This window comes from Ipomoea triloba, chromosome 7 (genome assembly GCF_003576645.1).
Source record: "Ipomoea triloba cultivar NCNSP0323 chromosome 7, ASM357664v1".
Lineage (NCBI taxonomy): Eukaryota > Viridiplantae > Streptophyta > Magnoliopsida > Solanales > Convolvulaceae > Ipomoea > Ipomoea triloba.
Window position 1 is genome coordinate 24,490,132 of NC_044922.1, and position 22,270 is coordinate 24,512,401.

Consider the following 22,270-nt stretch of genomic DNA (forward strand, 5'->3'; position numbering starts at 1 on the left):
CAATCCCTAGAAAAAAACCAGGCACACCAAGATCACGGATTTTGAAAGTAGTAGACAATTTGCAGAGCAAAGTATTCAACACAGCCTGATTATTACCCATAACAAGAATATCATCAACATAAACCAGTAGGTACACTATAGCGGAGGCACGAGAATAATAGAATAGTGAGACATCAGTTTTAGAAGCCAGAAAGCCAACATACAAGAGAAAAGCATGTAAACGATTAAACCAAGCCCTGGGAGCCTGCTTTAAGCCATATAAAGACCGCTTAAGCAAGCACACATGATCAGGAAATTGCGGGTCAACATAGCCAGGAGGCTGACGCATGTAAACAGTCTCACTCAAGTTACCATTCAAGAACGCATTGTGAACATCCAACTGCCTGACCAACCAGCCAGAGGAGAGAGCCAGAGAAAGAAGTAACCTGATTGTAGTAGGCTTAACCACTAGACTGAATGTCTCAAAGAAGTCCTGACCAGGCACCTGATTAAACCCCTTTGCTACCAACCTGGCCTTGTGCCTCTCAATCGAACCATCAGCCTTCTTTTTGGTGCGAAAGACCCACTTACAACCAATAACATTCATAGCAGACTCAGGTGGAACCAGACACCAGGTCTGATTGTGCAGCAGAGCATTGAACTCCTGATCCATAACTTCCCGCCACTCAGGAACCTTTACAGCCTGTGAATAACAAGTAGGATCAGGGATAGAGACCTGAGCTGTCAAACCTGCAACAGGAGCAACCGACCGGCTCCGGGTGGCCATGGAGTGAGTGCGCTCTGTGGGGCGGGCAGTCCGGCCATGGGGACAACCACGCTGCCGTGGCTGAGCGATCACAGCAGGGGGTGAAACCGGAGTAGGTGGAGATGTGACAGCCGGAGGATGGAACACTGTCTCAGCCCAGGGAGTCAATACTGAATCTGGAGAAGCCTCCACAACAGCCTTAGTAGCAAAGGGAAAAACACCCTCATCAAAACGAACATGACGACATACAAATATCTTATTAGTGAGCAAGTCCATGCACCTATAACCTCTAAATGACTCAGGATAACCTAGGAAGACACAGGGAGATGACCGATAGGATAATTTGTGGCGATTATAGGGACGCAGATGAGGATAACACAAACACCCAAAAACACGAAGAAAGGAATACGAGGGAGGTGAACGATACAACAGAGAATGAGGACTGGTGTTCTTAAGAGTATAAGAGGGCATTTTGTTAATGAGAAAAACAGCCGACTCAAAAGCAAAATGCCAGAACTTAGAAGGCACAGAAGCACGAGACATAAGAGCAAGACCGGTCTCAACCACATGCCTGTGCTTTCATTCAACACGACCATTCTGTTCGTGTATGTACGCACAAGATTGCCTGTGATTGATACCGAGCTGTACAAAAACAGAATGCAATTTCTTATATTCAGCACCTAAATCAGACTGAATAGCTTTAATCTTGCAATTGAAAGATCGTTCAACAAGACAACGAAAACGTTCAAAGATAGAATAAATGTCCGATTTTAATTTCATTGGGAAATACCAGGTAAAACGAGAATAGTCATCCACAAATAAAACGAAATAACGATAACCATCTGAGGATAGCACATGAGCAGGACCCCAGATGTCAGTATAAACTAAATCGAGTATATTGGAACTAGCAGACCCAACTCGTGGCAATGGGAAACGCGCAGATTTGCCCATTTGACACGCAGAACATAAAGTAGAGGTAGACTTATTAGACTCACTAACCGAACATGACTGTAAGACGCGACTAAGAACACGCTGATGTGGATGACCCAAACGATCGTGCCACGTAGGAATGGAGGCACGAGCAGCAAGAAAAGCGGAAGGAGAAGCAGCAGGAACTGGCATGGTATAGAGACCTCCTGAACTATTGCCCTGGAGAAGGATTTCCTTGGTCTGAATATCCTTCACAACAAAAAATGAAGGGTGAAACTCAAAAAAGACCTTATTATCTATAGCAAATCGCTGAACAGACAATAAAGAGGCAGATAGAGAAGGAACATGCAGAATATTAGACAAATGTAGAGTCCTAGAAGGAGCAGCTAGAGAAGCATGGCCTACTCGACTAATAGATAATTGCGTACCGTCACCGACAAGAAGAGTGTCACCACTAGTGTAAGGGTCCGAACCAGAGAGAGCAGCTATGTCGGGCGTGGCGTGATGAGTCGCACCTGTGTCAGGGAACCAGGTGTGAGAGGGTGGACTGGATTGCGATGACTCACCGTGATATACCGCATTAGCCTGCGGATTAAACCCATGAGGTAACCGATAACAAGATAGAGCCGAATGTCCAAAACTCCAACAGATTTGGCACTGGATCTGTCCGGAACCCCCACGGCCCCGACCTCTGCCACCGCCTTGCTGCTGTCGGCCGGAGCCACCATGCCACGACCGACCGCCGCCACCATGACCACGCTGCTGCTGCTGCTGCGCAGAACCAGCCCGATTGTCCGAGCCACCGCCACGGCCTCGACCACCCCGCTGAATCGCAAACGCCGTCGCCGGTGGAGCCGCCGCAAAATCATCGGCGGCAATAAATTCTTGAGACCCCAGAAGATCGGCGAGCTCTTGGAGGGTAACAGGACTCCCACGAACGGCCAACGACGATACGGTGGCCGAAGAAACGGTAAAACCTGTGTACGCCAGAATAAAAAATTCCGGTGGGTGAGTTTAATGCTGATGTAGTGATGCGCAGAGGAAAAAGACGATACGGCAGAGGATCCCGAAGACCCCGTAGCAACATCAGAAACGGTCCGTTTGGAGGAATTAACAGAGCCGTTATTATTAGCCATGAGGTCGAAAGGACAAACCCTAGCGATGATACCGGATGAGAACTGGTATATTATATTCAGAGTTCGTCAACTATAACTGTACAAATTACACAGGTATATAAACTAGAGGAATCACACATATACTAGGACAAAGACTTATACTATGACTCAACTATGTAGAGTCCTAATAGGGAGATGTGGACGTTGAAACAGATTCTCAATTAATTTATTTTGTGTTACGTTCGAATTCTTTTAATTCTGCTTTTGGTTTTATTAGATGTTACATTGTAGGGAAAATGACACTTTTTCACTTTGAGTTATATGTATATAACACTTTTTTTTGTGAGTTATTAAAGTGACGGTTTTTTCCCAATTGATATTTTTGCCCTTAATAAATAGTAACTATTTCATTTGTTTTTCTTCTCCAACAAAGTATTGCTTATATATATGGATGACCACGATTCGGTTCGACCCTAACCGGACACTAGCAATCATACTGAAATATTATGGATGATTATGGTTACGATTCAGAACCAAAAAAATAAAATAAAATAATTGTTGAACCGTGAAACAGAACGGATCCGTAGTCATATATTGTGAAAATTATCAAACACTTATTTTGATAAATCGGTTCGTTTCGGTTTCAATTTCGATTTTTAACCGCCAATTCAAAATTTATTTATTTATTTATTTTTGTAAATTCTATTTCTTATTTTTAAAATAGTCCAAATTCAACAATTATTTTAATTTATTTTTTTCCGATTCTGAATTGTAATCATAACCGTCCATACTATTTAGGTTCAATTGTTACAGTGTTCGATTAGGATCGAATCGAACCGTTGTCTTCCATACATATAAGAGCATCTATAATGGTGGTTAATTGATGGTTTTTCTACACTACACAACACATAGAGGAGAGTCAAAGAGAGAAGAAAAATGATCCCCTGCAAAATGTGGTTCTTAGTACAATAAATTTGTAGATGAAAAAGGATGAAGTGTTGCGCCTGACGCGCGGCGCCCAGCGGGCACGTGCAGTCGCGTCAGGCACGCCTGACAATACCTTTTTTTTTTTTAATATATATATTTTAAAAAAATCAAATTTGTTTATTTTTTTTCTTCCTTTCTCATTTTCTTTTTCCTAATCACACTTACAAAAGCTCCTCAAAAACCGCGGAAAAACTCCATTGATAAGGATGCTTTAAATAATAATTTGTTGGAGAAGAAAAATAAATGAAATAGTTATTTTTAAGGAGTTTAACATTAAAGGAGCAAAACTGCCACTTTTAAATTAATTTAGAGGGAAAAACTGTCACTTTAATAATTCAAAGGAAAAAACTGTTATATGAACATAATTTAGGAGATGAAAAAAAAAAAGAAAAAAGAGGCCCGACGGCCCGAGATTCAAAATCTGGTTGAAGGTAACGTTGAGTTTACGATTTCAGATTTGAGATGAGCTGAATCATTTTCCCTCCCAAACTACTCCTAAATTTCCTCACAACTTGTTTAATGATTACCCAGTAGGCCAGTTCTAAACTAGGGTTCAAGTCACGTTACAATCTCCAAATCATCACTTTTTCTTACCCCTTTTCGCTTCTAGGGTTTTTACGCCATCTCCATTCCCAATTCGCTGTCTAGAGCTTTCTTTCTTTCTGTCGGTAATGTTCTCCAGAGATCTCTCTCTCTTTTCCTTTTTCCCTGATTTACTCATACATTCTGTCGTTTGTCTTTCTGTGCTAATTTTTGCCGTATCTGTGTGCTGCTATTTATTCATTTTCATGTTTCTGCAGATAAATTGTCTTTTTGTGTTCATTTTTGGTTGTTGATTTAGGTAACCAGACATAGTCCATTATCATTTCATTGTGCCATACGTTTAAGGAAACATTTTCAGATCTTGTTGCAGTAATTTTGTGCCATTTTAGCAATGAAGAAGAGTTTCTTATGCAAAGAATTATTTTATTTTATTTTATTTTATTTTATTTTATTTTGGTTGTGGGCGTGCTTTAGTTTTGCTGACATCTGTACCTATCAAGCATTGTGTAGTTGAAAACTTGAGATTAGGGATTCACTGATATTTCTTTTGCTTGTTAAATTACAAAATAAAAATAGTTGCCAAAGATAGAGCACCTTGTAGTTGAACAGATTTTAGGCTGTGTTCTTCTCCACTAGCAGCTTTTATTGCCTCATTAACATTTCCCTTTTTCCCTTCTGTCCATGAACAGACTGGTAGATTGATATTGTTAGAGCTGATAACAGATGGATGCTACAGGATTCTCTATGAAACTGTGGCCACCAAGCCAAAGTACCAGGCTAATGCTTGTGGAGAGAATGACCAAGAACCTCAGCACTCCATCCATTTTGTCTAGAAAGTATGGGCTTCTGAATAAAGATGAGGCTGAGGAGGATGCTAGACAAATAGAGGTTATGGCTTTTGCTGCAGCAAACCAACACTTTGAGAAGGAGCCAGATGGAGATGGAAGCTCTGCGGTGCAACTTTATGCTAAGGAATCAAGTAAGCTTATGTTAGATGTTATTAAAAGAGGTCCAGGAACAGTGGAGGATGCAGAAGGTAAAGTTAAAGCATCTGAAGAGACTGTTCTTGATATTTCTGGAGGTCAAAGGGCTTTTATTGCTGCCGATGAAGCTGAGAAATTGTTGGAACCTCTGAAGGAGCCTGGGAACAAGTATACAAAGATTTGTTTCAGCAACAGAAGTTTTGGTTTGGATGCTGCTCATGTTGCAGGGCCTATTTTATCGTCACTCAAGGATCAATTGATAGAGGCAGACCTGTCAGATTTCATTGCAGGAAGACCAGAGTCAGAAGCCCTTGAAGTTATGCAGATCTTTTCATCTGCTTTGGAAGGGTGTCAATTAAGGTATCTCAACCTATCAAACAATGCATTGGGGGAAAAGGGTGTGAGGGCCTTTGGGGGACTTCTGAAGTCACAACAGAGCTTGGAGGAGCTCTATTTGATGAATGATGGGATCTCAGAAGAAGCAGCACGAGCAGTATGTGAGTTAATCCCTTCAACTGATAAACTTAGGGTACTTCATTTTCACAACAATATGACTGGAGATGATGGTGCCTTTGCTATTTCTGAAATTGTTAAGCGTTCTCCTCTGCTGGAAAGCTTTCGGTGTTCATCTACAAGGGTAGGATCTGAAGGGGGTTGTGCTCTGTCAAAAGCACTGGAAGCATGCACTCACTTGAAGAAGCTTGACTTGCGAGACAACATGTTTGGTGCTGATGCAGGAGTTGTTTTGAGCAGGGTATTACCAAGGTTTTTCGATTTAACTGAGATCTACCTCAGCTATTTGAATTTGGAAGATGAAGGGTCCATAGCTATTGCAAATGCCCTCAAAGAATCTGCACCATCACTGGAAATTTTGGAGATGGCTGGAAATGACATCACCGAGAAAGCCGCTCATGCTTTTGCAGCTTGCATAGCTGCAAAACAATTTCTTACCACATTGAACTTGGCAGAGAATGAACTGAAGGATGAGGGTGCTATTATTATTGCCAAGGCATTGGAGGATGGTCATAGCCAGGTAAACGAAGTGGACATGAGCACTAACTCAATTCGAAGAGCTGGGGCTAGGTGCCTGGCACAGGCTGTTGTCAGCAAACCTGGGTTTAAGGTGCTGAATATTAATGGAAACTTCATATCTGATGAAGGGGTTGATGAGGTCAAAGAAATTTTCAAAACCTGCTCAAATCTGCTTGGACCTCTGGATGAGAATGATCCTGAAGGAGAAGAGTATGATGAAGATGATGATGGAGAGGCTGGTGATAATGAGAATGAATTGGAATCCAAGCTCAAGGACCTTGAAATCAAGCATGAAGAAGAATAGAATCACATTGCACCTCTGGAGATGTTCACTCTGAGGACTTGTAAGAACTCGTGTTAGCTAGTGTAGCTCATAATCAACTGTGGTGTTGGTTAGATTAGACTTGTAGTCATGTTTTTGTGCTATTGTATGGTGTTGAAACTTTGGCATAGCAGGAAACTTTTGTGACATGCCTGCTATTGCTTTACTTCTCTTCTGATTTAGTTAATGTATGGACTAGTTTGGAAGTTTGGATTATGGATAATGTGTTCATTGAGGCAATTCTGGTGATCAGTAAACAAAGTCAGCTTCTCCTTCAAAATCTCTTTTGCAGAATACAATGATAGTACATAGAATGGTGGGATCAAGCAGCAGCCACTGGTACTTTGAGGGATTCAAGTATCTTATCGTCTAGTTCAAATTTCATCTCCTTCTTGTCTCTGCCGATCTTTACATACTCTTCAAATCGTTCCTTCAAGTCTTCGGGAAGGTTAGTTGTGCCCTCCCATCCAAGAATCGCCTTGGCAGCTCTTGGCTCAGCATAGAAGTGCTGCAAGCAAAACACACATACATACATACATACATACATTTTAATGGAATAGCCAATGAAGGTTGAGAAAAACTAAAGATGGTTGCTTTGTTTTACCATATTGCGGAAAGGGAAGGCTTTCTTGGCATCAATTCCCACCGCTTTGGGGTCATAGTGAACAATCTGAAGGGGCTTCCCTGCAGCCTGAGCACAAAACTTGGCCATGCCATCAAGCGTTATGGCACGTTCGCTCACACAGTTGAAGATGTGGCCACTTGCTGCATCTGGGTTCTCAACAGCCAGAGTAAGCATGGAGGACAGGTCTCTAACGTGGGAAATATTCGTTAGCTGCATACCAGAGCCCGGGATTGGGACTGCTCTGCCTCTTACAATACCTGCATTGAATTGCATTGGTGAAGCTAAGCCATGAAATCAAGTTTGGAATAAGAGATTGATTAATTGAATTCTTACGGTCAAAGAACCATTCTTCACAATCTTTGTTGTTGCCAGAGCCGATCATGTATTGTGGGCGGAAGGATGCCCAGAGGCTGAAAACCTCTGAAATGTACTTCTCTACTGTAGCATGACCCGAATCAGCTTTTACACTTTCCTGCACCCCAATATCATCACTTTAATTAAGTTGCTGGACTAGTAAATTCAATTGAATTGTAAAGCTAATTGGAGGGTAGGGTACCCCTTCAATGTGGGGAGGCTCTTCAGTTGGCTTGAAGATCCCAGCACTGCTGATGAACAAAAATTGTTTCACTCCACAACTCTTTGCCCAGTCTGCCACTGGCCTACCATGTAATGTAATCGTCAAATTAGAAATCAGATCTAATCCTTGTTCTTCTCATAGCCTTATGTCATGCAAAGATTGCGTCACCTTATGAATAGGGGACGACAATAGTGTTAGGGGCAATTCTGTCATAAACACTAAGGACTGGTCGAGTTAAGTTCAGGAAACTTGTCGCTAATCTAGGACTTGACTATGAAAAGGACAGAGGCAATTACTGGTCGAGGTATTACCTTTCCCCTAATAAGCCCATGACACTTAGCTTAGCTTGTAAAGTGTAAAAAAGGAATTAGCACGCCACACGGCAAATTATTGTGTGGACCATAGTGACGTGTGAACCATAGCAAAAAGTACATTTTTAATATATTAAAAGTACATTATTTTTATACAGAAGGTACATTACTCCTCCGTATTTGATAGTATGGTCCACTTACTTTACTGTGTCCAGGTCCTTGCCATTGTTATCCAAAACCGCATCAAATACTTGGCCGTCCAACACCTTCCCCACATCTGCTGGATTACCCCACACTGTCTTCCCACCACCCTCCACAATTTCCTGAAACACACAAAATTGTTGTAATTCCCATCCACTTTTAACATGAAATAATCTGAGAGCTAGAGACAGGTAGCTAGCTAGGTTATTAACTGAGAATCTGTTAAAAGGAGGCTTCTTCATCTTGTCAGAGGCCTCCTCGCCGACAGTCATGATGGTGACTTCATGGCCGCTACCCAGAAGCTGTTTGGCGAAGTAGAAGCCGATCACAGCGTGCCCACCGCTGTTGGTGTTGATTATAAGCACCTTCTTCTTCTGGGCGGCGGCCCGGACGCTGAATCGGAGCGGAGAGAGAGTAGTCTTCCGGGTTGGGGATGTGAGGTGGGGTGTAAAAGATGAGGAAATGGAGAAAGAGGAAGAGAGAGAGGAGGGGGATAGTGAGAGAGATTGAAGAGGGAAGAGAGAAGGAGATGAGAATTTGGGAGAAGAGAAGAGGAGAGAGGATGTGGAAGAGGAAGGCGCAAGAGTGGCCATTGTTTGCCGTTATGTTTTGTGCCTCATGAGGAAGTAACGATATAATGATGATGATCTCTTACGAGAACCAGCGGTTGTTGATAGTCTTTATTTTCAGCTCACACATATGATTTCTTCCTTCTATTTTTTTTTTTTTTTATATATACTAGTATTTTTGCCGGTGTGTTGCACGGAATAGATTTGTTATAATATTTTAAGAACATTTGGATCCATATACAATTATATATAAATTATAACATCAAATATTATATAGCGCAATTGATGAAATTGGTTGGATTGGTTATGTTTTCTGATGTTTTACTTGTTTGAATTAGAGCAAATAATTGTCCAATTACTCATGTGATGCACGGATAAATTTTTATTATATATTTAGATAATAAAAATAAAGCAAATTATAAAAAATTATAATATTGAACGTGTACATTTATTTGATTATAAGATTAGTGCAAAAGTGTTACTCAATTAATTGAATAATATATGACTTGTTTGTCTACAATTATCTTAAAAAGATTGATAAGTAATATGACTTATGAAATTATATTATTACTAAAATAAATGTGGGGAAAATGAGAAATAATATAATTATAATTATTATAAAAATAAATTCAACAATCAATGTTTAACTTAATTACCATAATAATTATTATGAGCAAATTCCACTTTTAATCCTTGACTATTGTGACATTGCCACATTTAGTTCTATTCTTTTAATTTTGTCATATTACATCCATGACTTTGAACAACTTTCACTTTTAGTTATCGACTATTGTGGCATTGTCACATTTAGTCTTATTCTTTTAATTTTGCCATATTACATCCATCGACTTTGTAATTAGTTTTTTTTTAAAGTTTTTAAATAATTTTCAGTCAATTATAATATATTTTTCCTTTTCCAATTTGCGTAATTTCCGTTTCATTTTCCATTATAAGCTTTTTATATTTTCACTCAATTAGTAAAATCAATTTTCTTTTCCATTTTATCTTCACTCTTGTTTGGACGGGAATTTCACAAAGGATTATTTTATTTTTATTAATAGCAGTATAGATATAGAAGTATAGATAAGTATTCGAATTATTATTATTATTGGTGTAAATAATAATTAATTCTTTTTCTTATAAAATTACGCAGAATTTGTTTTTATTATTCTCACAATTATAACGGTTTGATTATTCTCAAAATTAAGGAAATAAAATTTCGTTACCAATTAATTTTTATTAATTTTTTACCAATTAATTAATAATATTAGTTTGTGCGGAAAAGTTGGATGGGATATTTTAGTTTTATTAATAGTATTATTACGTGAATATAGAAACAATATTACCAATTAATAGATATTAGTTAATCTCCATTTTACATTTTCTTACCAAATAAGCGTTATTAATTATTTGACCAATAAAATATTTAATTAATTGACTACAAAAATTTAGAAAGAAAAATGAAATAAGAGGATTTTATTTTTATATATAGTATTGATATTGATTAATTGAATAGAATATAGAGTAAAATATTATAATTAATATGTAAAGTACTGCAAACATGTATACTACTCCTGGCTAGCTATTTCATTTTCATTAATATCTCATATCCTTGATTTAATTTTCAATTTCAATAATATCTCATATTCTTGATTTAATTTTCTACTAATATGTAATGACTTTATGAATGTAATCTTTTTCTGTGTATGTGTGTGAAGACAATCTTCGTGGAATCATCCTTAAATTGGTAACCTCCATATGTAGAGTACTGCTAGGTAGCTATTTCAATTCCATAGATATTATATTCTCATAGTTATACCAAAGTTATTTGTATTAACATTTTTTACCAATTATAATTAATTTGCAGTAAATTCCATAGTATGTTCTTTACCAAATGTAATTAATATATATTATAATTATTGCACGTAGAAAACTTTTAATAAATTTGATAATACTTACCAATTATATAATTAATACGTATGAATGGTAACCTCCATATGTAGAGTACTGCTAGGTAGCTATTTCAATTCCATAGCTATTATATTCCCATAGCTATTTTAAAGTTGCGTGTATTAACATTTTTTACCAATTATAATTAATTTGCAGTAAATTACATAGTATGTTCTTACCAAATATAATTAGTAGATATTATAATTATTGCAAGTAGAGAATTGCTAGCTAGCTATTTCAATTCCAATAATATCTCATATTCTTGATTTAATTGTTTACTAATAGATGATTTTAAGCATGTTGATATTCGTGTATATATTTTTTTTGAAAAATATTCGTGTATATATAAATATTACCATGTACAATTATGTAGGGTAATCTTACATATGGTATTACAAAATAATTATTAGGTATCACCATGTATAAGAGATAGTAATATGGTTATACTTGTAACGATTTAATTAACAAACTAATTTAATACAAATTATTCTGTAAGCAAATAAAAGAATAGATATTAATAAGAAAACGGTAACCTCCATACTATACTCTTAGCTATTATAATTAATATTTTTTTTGAATACTGCTATTATAATTAATATGTATGAAGGGTAGTTAATAAGAACAATATGAAAAATAGATATTCCCATGTCGTGCAAGTAGACAAATGTTTTACGTGTTCGAGACTATTGTCGATCAACTACTAACTAATTCAGTATTATTATATCGCATGCGCTTAATTGCTATGTTATTACCTAATATTAATTAAGTATTACCGTGTAGAAAATTTATAAATTGACTAAACCGGAACTACATTTGTAAATTCTTGATTTAATTTTCAATCTATATATATATATATTATAATTCTAAAAATATGAAGATAAAAAACATGAACTATCTATAAAATTTAGACCTACACCACCACTAATATGATGGACTGATGGTCGCCTAATCGAAGATCAACTTAATTCCTCCAGCTTCCATCGGAAGCACCACCACCCCTCGAATAACAACCACCATAATCGCGGTCGCCACAACCATATCCACGGGCACGGCCACCACCGTAACCTCCACCATAACCACCTTCCCGTCGACCGTATCCGCCTCCGCCTCCGCCCTCACAGCGACCACCACGGAAATATCCGCCTCCGCCTCCGCTTCCGCGAGACTGTGCTTCATTAACGGTAATGTTACAACCGTCTAGGCTCTGGCCATTCATAGCCTCGATGGCGTCCCTCATGGAATGTTCGTACTTGAAGGTGACAAAGCCAAATCCCCTGGATCTACCAGTCTCACGATCATTGATAATCTAAACAAACAAAAGAGGCAACAACAGATCAGATCTGCTTCCAATCATCCGAAATCAGAATCAAAACAACCGAATTAACACATGCACATATAGATTCTAATAAAAGGGGATGAAACAAAACTGGATCAATCTTCAACTCTTAACGAAAGAGGAAGACGGAACGTACCATTTCACGATTAGGAATAACAGTAACATAAAAGTAACAGAGAGAACAGTAGATCAAGTAACAGAGGATATTAGTAACTGAGAGATCAAGTCGGATCGGATTCGATCACTGCTCTGGCATCAACAGACCTTCGATTCGAGAATCTCGCCATGCTGACCGAAAGTCTCATCAAGGGTTCGTTCGGTGGTGGCCCAGGCCAAGCCACCGACGAAACACCTAAACTCAACATCTGCGCAAGCCATTTTTAGAGGAAAAAAAAGCCACGGAGAATGCTCACACAGATTGAATCGGATTGCAAAATCTAAGTGATCAACCCCTATATATTCTAATAAGGGACCTTTGCTTTCAAATTAAAATCGTAAACCGTCTAATCCCTCCCTTAATTGAGTGATAACTAATCTATAATTAATATTATTTTATCATTTACCATATTACTAAAATACCCTACTTTTGGGCGGGAAAATTTGGGAGGAGGATATTGTTTTTATATATAGTATAGTATAGATTCATTGATTTCTAAAATTATTTAATTAATGGTGAGCGCGGTAAAATTTTATACAAAATAATCAAACAAAAAATTGAATTCCCAACTCTTAATCTAACAATTAACAAATCCTTAAAGACAAACTAGTATTTACGTGAGACGGAACTAGGAACCACTTAAAGTCATCAATTTGAAAAGATTTAACGGCTATTTTTGTAAATACATTTATCTAAAATACTATCGCATTATTTAAAAAAAAAAAAGATTTTGGCTTCACTTTTTAGGATCAAATGTTTACCACTACACCAAAAGTTATAGTTCGTAGCGAAGACGTAATTTTATTTCTTTATATCGCCACGTTTTTTAGAGGCATGGTGTTGAACTTGACCCTTCAAGCCTTCGCCCAATAATTCTCTTAGCTATCTGGTGCTGGACTTGTTTATTCATCCACCTTTGCCAAATTTCAATTACATTAATCCTCAAATATTTTTTGCGAATCAAATAGGTTGTAACAAAAGCAAACTATGAAGTAATTTGCACCAAATAAAAGAATTATAGGAGATTAATATCGGGTGCCCTACATTTTGTTGATTAAGACATTGAGCAGATCCCAAGGACAAACCTCAGATCAGTTGTTCAAGTCGAGATCTGGTGAATGTCGAATCCAATAAATAATAAATAACTTTACCTTTAAATAAATAATGATTTGTAATAGCAGTGAGTAAGGTCGTATCTACAGGGATTGGTATGATTTATTTTTATCCAAATTTTAGAAATTAGAATAGATGATGGAATGATACGTTAAGTTCCAAAAAAAGAAGAAGAAGAAGGAAATAACAAAATGGTAAACATGATTAAAAATCAAATAAGATAGCAAACTAATATCCAACTCAGTTGAATAGATACTACATTGTAATAGAGTCAATAGTACTCTAAAAGTATCTAACTCAAGGCAGAATTTCATAATCGATTCTAAATAAACAAATTATTGATTTTAGAATCAAAATTACTTTACCCTTTACCAAATTGGTTATAATTTATTTACAAGCTTTTAGAACATGTTTCTATTTACTTCATCATAATCAAAATATGCTCTTTGATTACTCCCTTGTTAATAAACAACCTCAAACAAGCTCTCAAGGTTTAATTTACTAACAATTAAAAATTAGAGAAATTACCAATTCTAGCAAACGAAAAAAAAAAAAAATGCTTTAGATGATACTTCTGTGACTCTCTTTGAGGAAAAGTCACGGGATTAAACCATGGTGATGATCTATTGACGCTTTGGGCTGCAATAGATAAAGTATATAACATATACTAATGGATGATAATAAATATTAGAGAATGTAGTTCAAAACGTCTTCAAAATTATAAGAGCAAGAATTAAATAAACTAACTCAAACTCATAAAAATCATATGAGACCAATCAATCTTTTTATTTTGATGGTTATCTCCAACAAGATAAACTATTCATTCCCATAAGGATGTAAACAATTCATACTTATTCATCATGTAAAATAAAAAAAATTATAATAATAATTCTTTTTTTTTCTTTTTCTGTTCTGCATCTTCTTTTCTTTCTTTTTCTCTTTTTTTTTTGTTTTAATTTTTTTCTTTTCATTTTATTTTATTTTGTTTTCTTTTTTAATGGACAACTTAGTATTCTTCATCACTCTTTTCCCCTTCTTTAGTTTAGAGACAATCTCAAATTCAAATTGCTACATCAACTAATTCTCATTTTTTATTACAAATTTACACTCCTCTTTTCTCTTTGAAAATACCAAGCAAGAAACTCATAGAAATTCCATAAAAAATTCATTATTCCCACTAATGGACACTTTATCAACATCTTTTCCCACAATTAATCATTATGCATTTATCCAAATAGAATGAAATCAAAGCTCCCATGATCCTTTAGGCTAGGTCAAAGAAATTAACTTGAGATGGACTGAAATGTTAGTCAAAGGCTAAAAAAAAAAACTCATATGTTAATGCTTGCTTAGTTTAGCACTACCATATCAAACAAAATACTAAACTAATTAATCACAATAAGTAAACCAATATTTATTCAATTATGTTATGAATTTTAGTAAAAATATATTTTTTTGAAAACTTTATTATTAGGAGAAGAAAAAGTTGTATCTTTTTTAAAGAATCAAATAAAGAATAATGATCCTTCCCACACTTATTCTAAACATTTTCCTCAATGTTGAATATAATGTAAAAATAAACAATAACAAAAAGAAAGGAAGAAAAATTAAATCAAAGAATGGAACAAAGTCCCCTTCTATCCCAAGTAGTATATCTTTGACCTAGTCTCTTCTCTACCTTCATAAATTGGACAATGCAAACTAATCTCCTCAATATTATATGCCTAAAAAACTTTCATAAAATGGCTTTAAACAATGACCATTCCCTTTAAAAGTTTTTCCTATCTTTAAACTATGTATTTCAACTACACCATGAGAAAAACATTAGTGACAACACATGGTCCTACATACCCATCTAAAACGCAATTTATCACGAAATAATTTCAATATAAAATGATGTAAAACTTTTTGACTAATAGAAAAATTTTTCTTGGAAATCTTCTGATAATGGAAGGCTTTCATTTTTTTTCCTTATAAATTTTAGAGCTCTCTTATGCATCATTATGAATTTCTTCAAGCTGTTACAATTGGAATTTCTTCAAGCTGTTACAACTACAACTTCCTCAACTTACTAGATTCATCTATCCTCATATTACATAGCTTAACAACCCCATAAGCTTTGTGTTTCAATTCAACAGGAGGATGACACGACTTACCAAATGCCAAATGGCAAGGAGACATACCTATTGTAGTTTTATAGGCTGTTCGATAAGCCTCTAATGCATCATCAAGTCGTGTACTCTAATCTTTCCTAATTGAGTTAATAGTCTTCTTAAGTATAAACTTGATTTCTTTGTTTGAGACTTCTAAGTGTCACAAAAAAATTGTCACTAAATGTCTTAATTCTTATAGTGATGAGGTTTAGCTGAGCTATACTGAGGAGTAAATTCTTCATGTTTGTTGTAGCCTTGGTCAAAGCAAAAATTAGTATGATAATAGCTAATGTCTGAGTCTCACATTGGAGTTTTGCATCTCCATTCTGGTTAGTCACCATGCATTTGATGGATTTGTTCAAAATTGAAATGCATAGGTAGCATACTACAATAAGAACTCGCAGTACTTGGAACATTTTCCTCAATTGGTACTGCGACTTGACCGTTCAAGCCTTTTTCGTATAAGTAGAGTAGTCTGCATATATTTGTTGTTCTTTGGTTGGAATATCGTGGGGCGCACTCCCGCCATCTGGTAAGTCGTATGTAGTAATAGTATCGGCGAGTTGCATTATTTTGGTATGTAGCCCCATGAACTTTGTATCTGTGGGCTGTGGTGGTGTAGTTGTCACACATATATGTAGTTCCCCAAAGTGTGAAGAGTGATCAACAAAATATTGTCAAGACTCGTCACTTACTATAGGAAACGGTATATACATAAATGTTGTGTTATCCGTCGATACGAGCAACCTCCCTGTTAAGGCCGACGATTGTCATTTGCTCATTGAACTTCGGATGACATTTACAATGTATGATAAAGAAGATTGACGATGTAAGTACATGACATTTGAGGGAGGTAGTGTATATCGAAACTCAAATGTGGTTTGATTGATCGCTAATAAGTGCATTTTTATACATATTTTTACCTCTTCTTGAACCCATTTTATTTGTGAATTTCTTCAAAGCTTATGTGAATTATATCTAATATGTGTTGATTTTATTTCAAGGTGCAATTATTCACAAGTGAAAAATTCTAGGATTTTTGGGGAAGTTTTGAGCAAATCTTGAACCAAGGAATCAATCAAAGAGTATGGAATTGAATGTATTAATTTACTTAAAGAAACAACGTTGTTTTCATGGTCCACGGTATAACAACCGTTTAAAGGATCTCCTTCTCAATTTAATTTCAATTGGAAATTTCGGGCAGCCCACTGAGGGGGAGAGGGCAAATTATTGTGTGGACCATAATTAAATGTACATTTTAATGTATTAAATGTACATTATTTTTGTACTGAATATACATTATTTTTATACTATAAAAATAATGTACATTCAGTACACAAATAATGTATATTCCCTGAATACAATGTACATTATTTTTATATTGAATGTACATTATTTTTATACTGAATATACATTATTTGATAGTATGGTAATGATTGGGGGGAGAGGGAATATTTCTTCACTAATTGCCTCTTCTAATCCTCACGGCCCAGGATGAATAGGCCCAAAACAATTCTGGTGCCCAATTTGGGGGTAAATTTTTATGCGGACAATTATCGACAGAGTTGCTGTAGACCATAAAAAATACATATACTAAAAGTACATTATTTATATACTGAGTGTATATTATTTAATAATATATAAAATATGTACTTTCAGTACTTAAATAATATATTTTATATACACAAATAATGTACTTTTTGTTTATGGTCCACACAATAATAATTACAATGGGAGATAGTTCTTTTCATTTAAATACTTAAGGCCCAAATGAGAATAGTAGCCCGGCATATTTGACTTCCCACTGCGCAAGATAGCAATGCATCTTCTACCACTTAAATTCCCATCGTGATTTGTTATTCATGAATTAATCAATTATAAATAATTATACTATTTTATTTTCTTGTGATTTTTTATTGACTAAAATTATAAGGTAAAATTTACCCAATGCACATTCTTAATGTCTAGGGGTCAAAATGTTCTTTTTTCTTGCCAAAAAAGCTCGAGTTTTATAGAAGTTCGGCAAATGACATCCAACATCACTTTTTGTTGCCAAATAAAAGTAAAATACTTCACCTTCTCTTCTATCAAACGTACTCTCTTTTTTGATGTACTACCAGTCAAATTTTCTGCTACAAATTTGTTTTGTAATAACCTAACTCTTTTACTTAATTGTCTATTTTGTTAACAAATTAAAACTCTTTTTTGTTTTAATGTGTTCTGATTGATTTAACTCTTATGTCGAAGGATATCTTCAACTCGTCCATCTCATATTAGAAAATATAATCTCATAATATGTTATAATGTTAATAAAAATTAATTTGCTCAATCATATAATAATAAGTTATTATAACATAAGGGGTGCTTGGCAAATAGCTGTTAGCAGGTTTGATTAGCTGATAATATAAGCCGACTATAGAAAGATGTTTGGTAAATTAGTTATTAACTAATAACTTATTACATGCAAAATGACTTTTAACGGTATAATTTATTTATTCAAAAAGCTGAACGATTAGATTAATAATTAGGAAATTAAAGGCAAAGCAATTAGTCAAGATCAAGCTAGACTCAAGACTTGTAGTGGTTGAATAACAATGACTATGGAAGCATATATAGGACAATAGAATTGGAATAACCTAATACATTGCATGGACATAGCCTGGGAGTCTCTAGAGGATATGATATTGAAAAGACAATGTCACCTGGATACCCCAAGAAGAAAATGTGGATGCAAACCTATTTTCCAAGTAGAGTCAAGGGGTACCCAAGGTATCACGGGTGAAAAAAGACAAGGACGCCTAGTATAGATGTGATGAAAGCGAGCTACAAGGTCAAATCCATATAAAGGTAGGATGCATTAGGAATAAAGTGTAATTGTATATTTTTACAATGCAAACTGTAAAAAATTAGAAATTTAGAGCCCTCTAATTTTCTTAATACGCTTTGGATTAGATTATGAACTTTTCAGTAACATTTCAAGAATTTCACACTCATGCACCTAATTTAAAAATATTAATAGTCCAAGGACCAAATGTGATACAAATTGAATAGTTATACACTTAATTTGTGTTATAAATTATACTTATTGTAGCCATTATGTTATAACCGTTGTAACGGTCGTATTTAGTATTATTATTAATGTTGTAAGTTATTATATATATGTACTTCCCCTAGTATTGTATTATGTGAATGATGAATAAGATGAATCTCTTGCTTTGTATCCCTTACTTTGTTTTTACCTTTCTCCCTGCAAATTTCCTAATCATGTTTGAGGTAATGGGTTTTACAACATGTTATCAACACGTTCTTTAGGTGAAAGAGAGAGGTAAGCATTCGTTCAAGAATTCAATTTCCAGATTTACCAAATATGGAATCAACAAGTAAGCTTTACCTACTGTTTATTTCTGCATTCGAAATAGCATGTAAATTAAACATTATGATTTACAATGCTATTAATAATATACAATTATCATGAGAATCCATATACTTTTTGCCTTGTGAATATGCATACATATTTATGCCTGAATGCCTTACTATTTTACCCTCATTTAGAAGGGATAATATGTACCATAAGTGTTCTTTAGTTGTAAATGAGCGTAGAATTGCTAAATTTAATGTATCCTTGGTGAATTTATAATTCGCAACAATAAACATGTTTGTTGTTGAAATACAAAGGCTTTACTTAAACTTGAAATAGTAAAGCAATTAAACTGAGTAATTTCCTCGCTGAAGTAGGAAAATGTAAAAATGAATGTCATTAGCTAGGTACTCATTAAGGGGCTATTAAATCAAATTATTATCTCAACCTATGAGTACATGCATAGGCATGAGTAGGATATAATAAATGGGAGAAAAGTTGTAAATAAATACTTAAATAGATGAACCCCGAAATCCTGAAGATTATGCCCTAAATGCTTATGATTGTACTCTTTTCCTTTAACTAAGTTTTTCCCACATATTTTTCTTATGTTAAGGTTTTTAACGACCTGAGGCAATTAAGATTGTCTTCAGGGGAGCAACAACATACACATAAATTATTGGTCCAGAAGACCACCAACTCTTGCAAATCTTGAAGATTAAGCGCGAAAGTTATGGTAGCTTAGTACTCTTTTCCTTTAACTAAGTTTTTTCCACTGGGTTTTCTTAAGTTAAGGTTTTTAATGAGGCAACCAATACAATATATGATTTTACAAATATCATGTACTACTCTTTTCTTTACCTAGGTTTTTCCCACGTGGTTTTCTTAGTGAATTTTTTAACGAGTCATAAAAGTATTTGAATATACCATTCATGTATCCTGGACTCTTTTATTGTCTAGGTTTTGTCTAGGTTTTTCCCACATAGTTTTTCTAGCAAGTTTTTGACGAAGTAAGATCGTGAACAAATAATGTCCAAGGGAGAATGTTATAAATTATACTTATTGTGGCCATTATGTTGTAACCGCTGTAACGGTCGTATTTAGTATTATTATTAATGTTGTAAGTTATTATATATATGTACTTCCCCTAGTATTGTATTATGTGAATGATGAATAAGATGAATCATTTGTCTCCCTTACTTTGTCTTTACCTTTCTCCTTACAAATTCCCTAACCATGTTTGAGCTAATGGGTTTTTACAACAATTTGAAAATTTTAATAGTTAAAGACCAAAATTGATACATGTATTATAGTTGAGAGACTTTTTTTTTTTCCTTTTGAGTACTACTAACTCAAAATTTTAATAGTTAAAGACCAAAATTGATACATGTATTATAGTTGAGGGACTTTTTTTCCTTTTGAGTACTACTAACTCAAGCTTCCACTGAGGCTCGAACCCACTCCCATCATCTGTGTGAGAGTGTAAACCAAGATACCAAATGCCACTAGACCACAAGGTCTTTGGCTATTATAATTGAGGGACTAAAATGATATTTTCTCTAAAAAAAATTATTAATTGCAGGTAGGTTAATACATGTACATAATATGTTAATTACAAATGCATAATATGTTAATTGTAGTAAGTACATAATTTATTTATTGAAGATACATAATATATTAATTAACTTTAAATATATAATGTGAATGTCATTTTAGACCAAGATCTACAATGTAAGGTCGATCATAGTCCATTGTATAATAATAATTGCATATTGGGCCCTCAAATGTGAATTATAAGTAAAATTTATTTATTCAACCAAAAAAAAAAAGCCCAAAAATAAAATAAAGAGTGTTAGTGTGTAACCCTATAAATTAATCCGTTAAATGTGAATTTATCTCCACATTATCCTGTTAAGCTATTCCTCTCAATGTACAATTTGCTATACTCATACTAATTCAACTTGTAATATTACTTCTTCATTTCTTAGATTTTGGAATTAATAACAAAGGTTCCCTCAACCTCATTTTATCTATCCTACTTATTATTGTTCATTGGTCAAGCTAATTCTTTCTTCTTCTTTTCTTTTGAGATGCTAATTCTTTCTTCTTTGCTTATTTCTATTCGTATTTTCTAATAATTTTTAAATTTGATTTTTTGTGTTTCATAGTACTTTTAATGTAGTTTCTAAATATATAAATTTTACATACTACTTCTAAACTTAATATTACGAACAATTAAATCGTACATAACTTCAGTCAAACATTGTTAATCGGACTCGACACATAAAATGGGATGAAGGGAGTATAGTTTATGCCTTAGAAAATGCTATATTTTGGCAATATAATGTTGGCTTTTATATAGAATTATATTGTAGATGGTTTTTGTCTTCACTCATTGGAATTGTATGCATAGTAATAATGGTAATTTTTATAATCTGGGTAGGCACAAATTTTTATTACTCTCCATGTTCCATTTTATCTGTTTTATCTATTATATTTGCTATTTATTGGTAGAGTTATTTCCATTTTTGGTCCTATTATTATTGGAGCATTGCTAATTTTAGTCTACTTTATTAATTTTTGTCACATTGTGACCAGTCTTATTTAGTCCTTGCCACTTTTAGTCCACCGTTAAAATTTTCGTCCAAAATAGGGGTATTTTTGGTCTTTTCATGCTTTGGTCATCTCCTTGATCATTTGTAGTGATTTTCCTTACACATTTTCGTCCATTGAAGAGGTCCGACGAAAGCTATGTGAGCCACATTACAAAGCCATGGTTTTCGCCGGACCTCTTCATTGGATGAAAATCTGTAAGGAAAACCACTACAAATGATCAAGGAGATGACCAAAGCATGAAAAGATCAAAATGCCCCTGTTTTGGACAATTATTTGACGAAAATTTTAACGGTGGACTAAAAGTGACAATGACTAAATAAGACTGGCCGCAATGTGGCAAAAATTAATGAAGTGGACTAAAATTGGCTATGCCTCAATAACAGTAGGACCAAAAATGGAAATGACTCTTATTGGTACAAGTTAAACGAACTCTTTTTTCTTAGTTTGTTTTCTATAATTATTTACATATATAATTTTTGTGTGTTTAATAGTACTTTTAATTTTAGTTTCTAAATATATAAATTTTATATACTAAAATTAACATTATAAAAAATTGAATTAGAAATAACTTCAATCCAGTCTCGTTAATCGAATTGAACTAGATACTAAATATATAAATTTTATATACTAATACTAAACTTAACATT

At 34.6% G+C, this 22,270-nt stretch overlaps 3 protein-coding genes across 3 annotated transcripts; 1 reads left to right on the plus strand and 2 right to left on the minus strand.

The window, feature by feature from the left end:
• The first annotated feature begins 4,164 nt into the window (after positions 1-4,164).
• On the plus strand, positions 4,165-6,873 carry LOC116025042 (RAN GTPase-activating protein 1). The gene is made up of 2 exons (XM_031266103.1): positions 4,165-4,445; positions 5,010-6,873. The coding sequence occupies exon 2, from the start codon at positions 5,044-5,046 to the stop codon at positions 6,637-6,639; it is 1,596 nt and encodes a 531-aa protein (XP_031121963.1). The 5' UTR covers positions 4,165-4,445; positions 5,010-5,043; the 3' UTR covers positions 6,640-6,873.
• Positions 6,874-9,003, minus strand: LOC116025043 (chloroplast stem-loop binding protein of 41 kDa a, chloroplastic). The gene is made up of 6 exons (XM_031266104.1): positions 8,584-9,003; positions 8,372-8,493; positions 7,839-7,941; positions 7,616-7,754; positions 7,262-7,539; positions 6,874-7,165 (listed from the first exon to the last, which is right to left on the minus strand). The coding sequence occupies exons 1-6, from the start codon at positions 8,962-8,964 to the stop codon at positions 6,980-6,982; spliced, it is 1,209 nt and encodes a 402-aa protein (XP_031121964.1). The 5' UTR covers positions 8,965-9,003; the 3' UTR covers positions 6,874-6,979.
• Positions 9,004-11,851: 2,848 nt separating this feature from the next.
• LOC116026226 (glycine-rich RNA-binding protein-like) lies at positions 11,852-12,616 on the minus strand. Its single transcript, XM_031267706.1, has 2 exons — positions 12,491-12,616; positions 11,852-12,196 (listed from the first exon to the last, which is right to left on the minus strand). Exons 1-2 carry the CDS (start codon positions 12,602-12,604, stop codon positions 11,852-11,854), a joined length of 459 nt encoding a protein of 152 aa, XP_031123566.1. The 5' UTR covers positions 12,605-12,616.
• Positions 12,617-22,270: the final 9,654 nt, after the last annotated feature.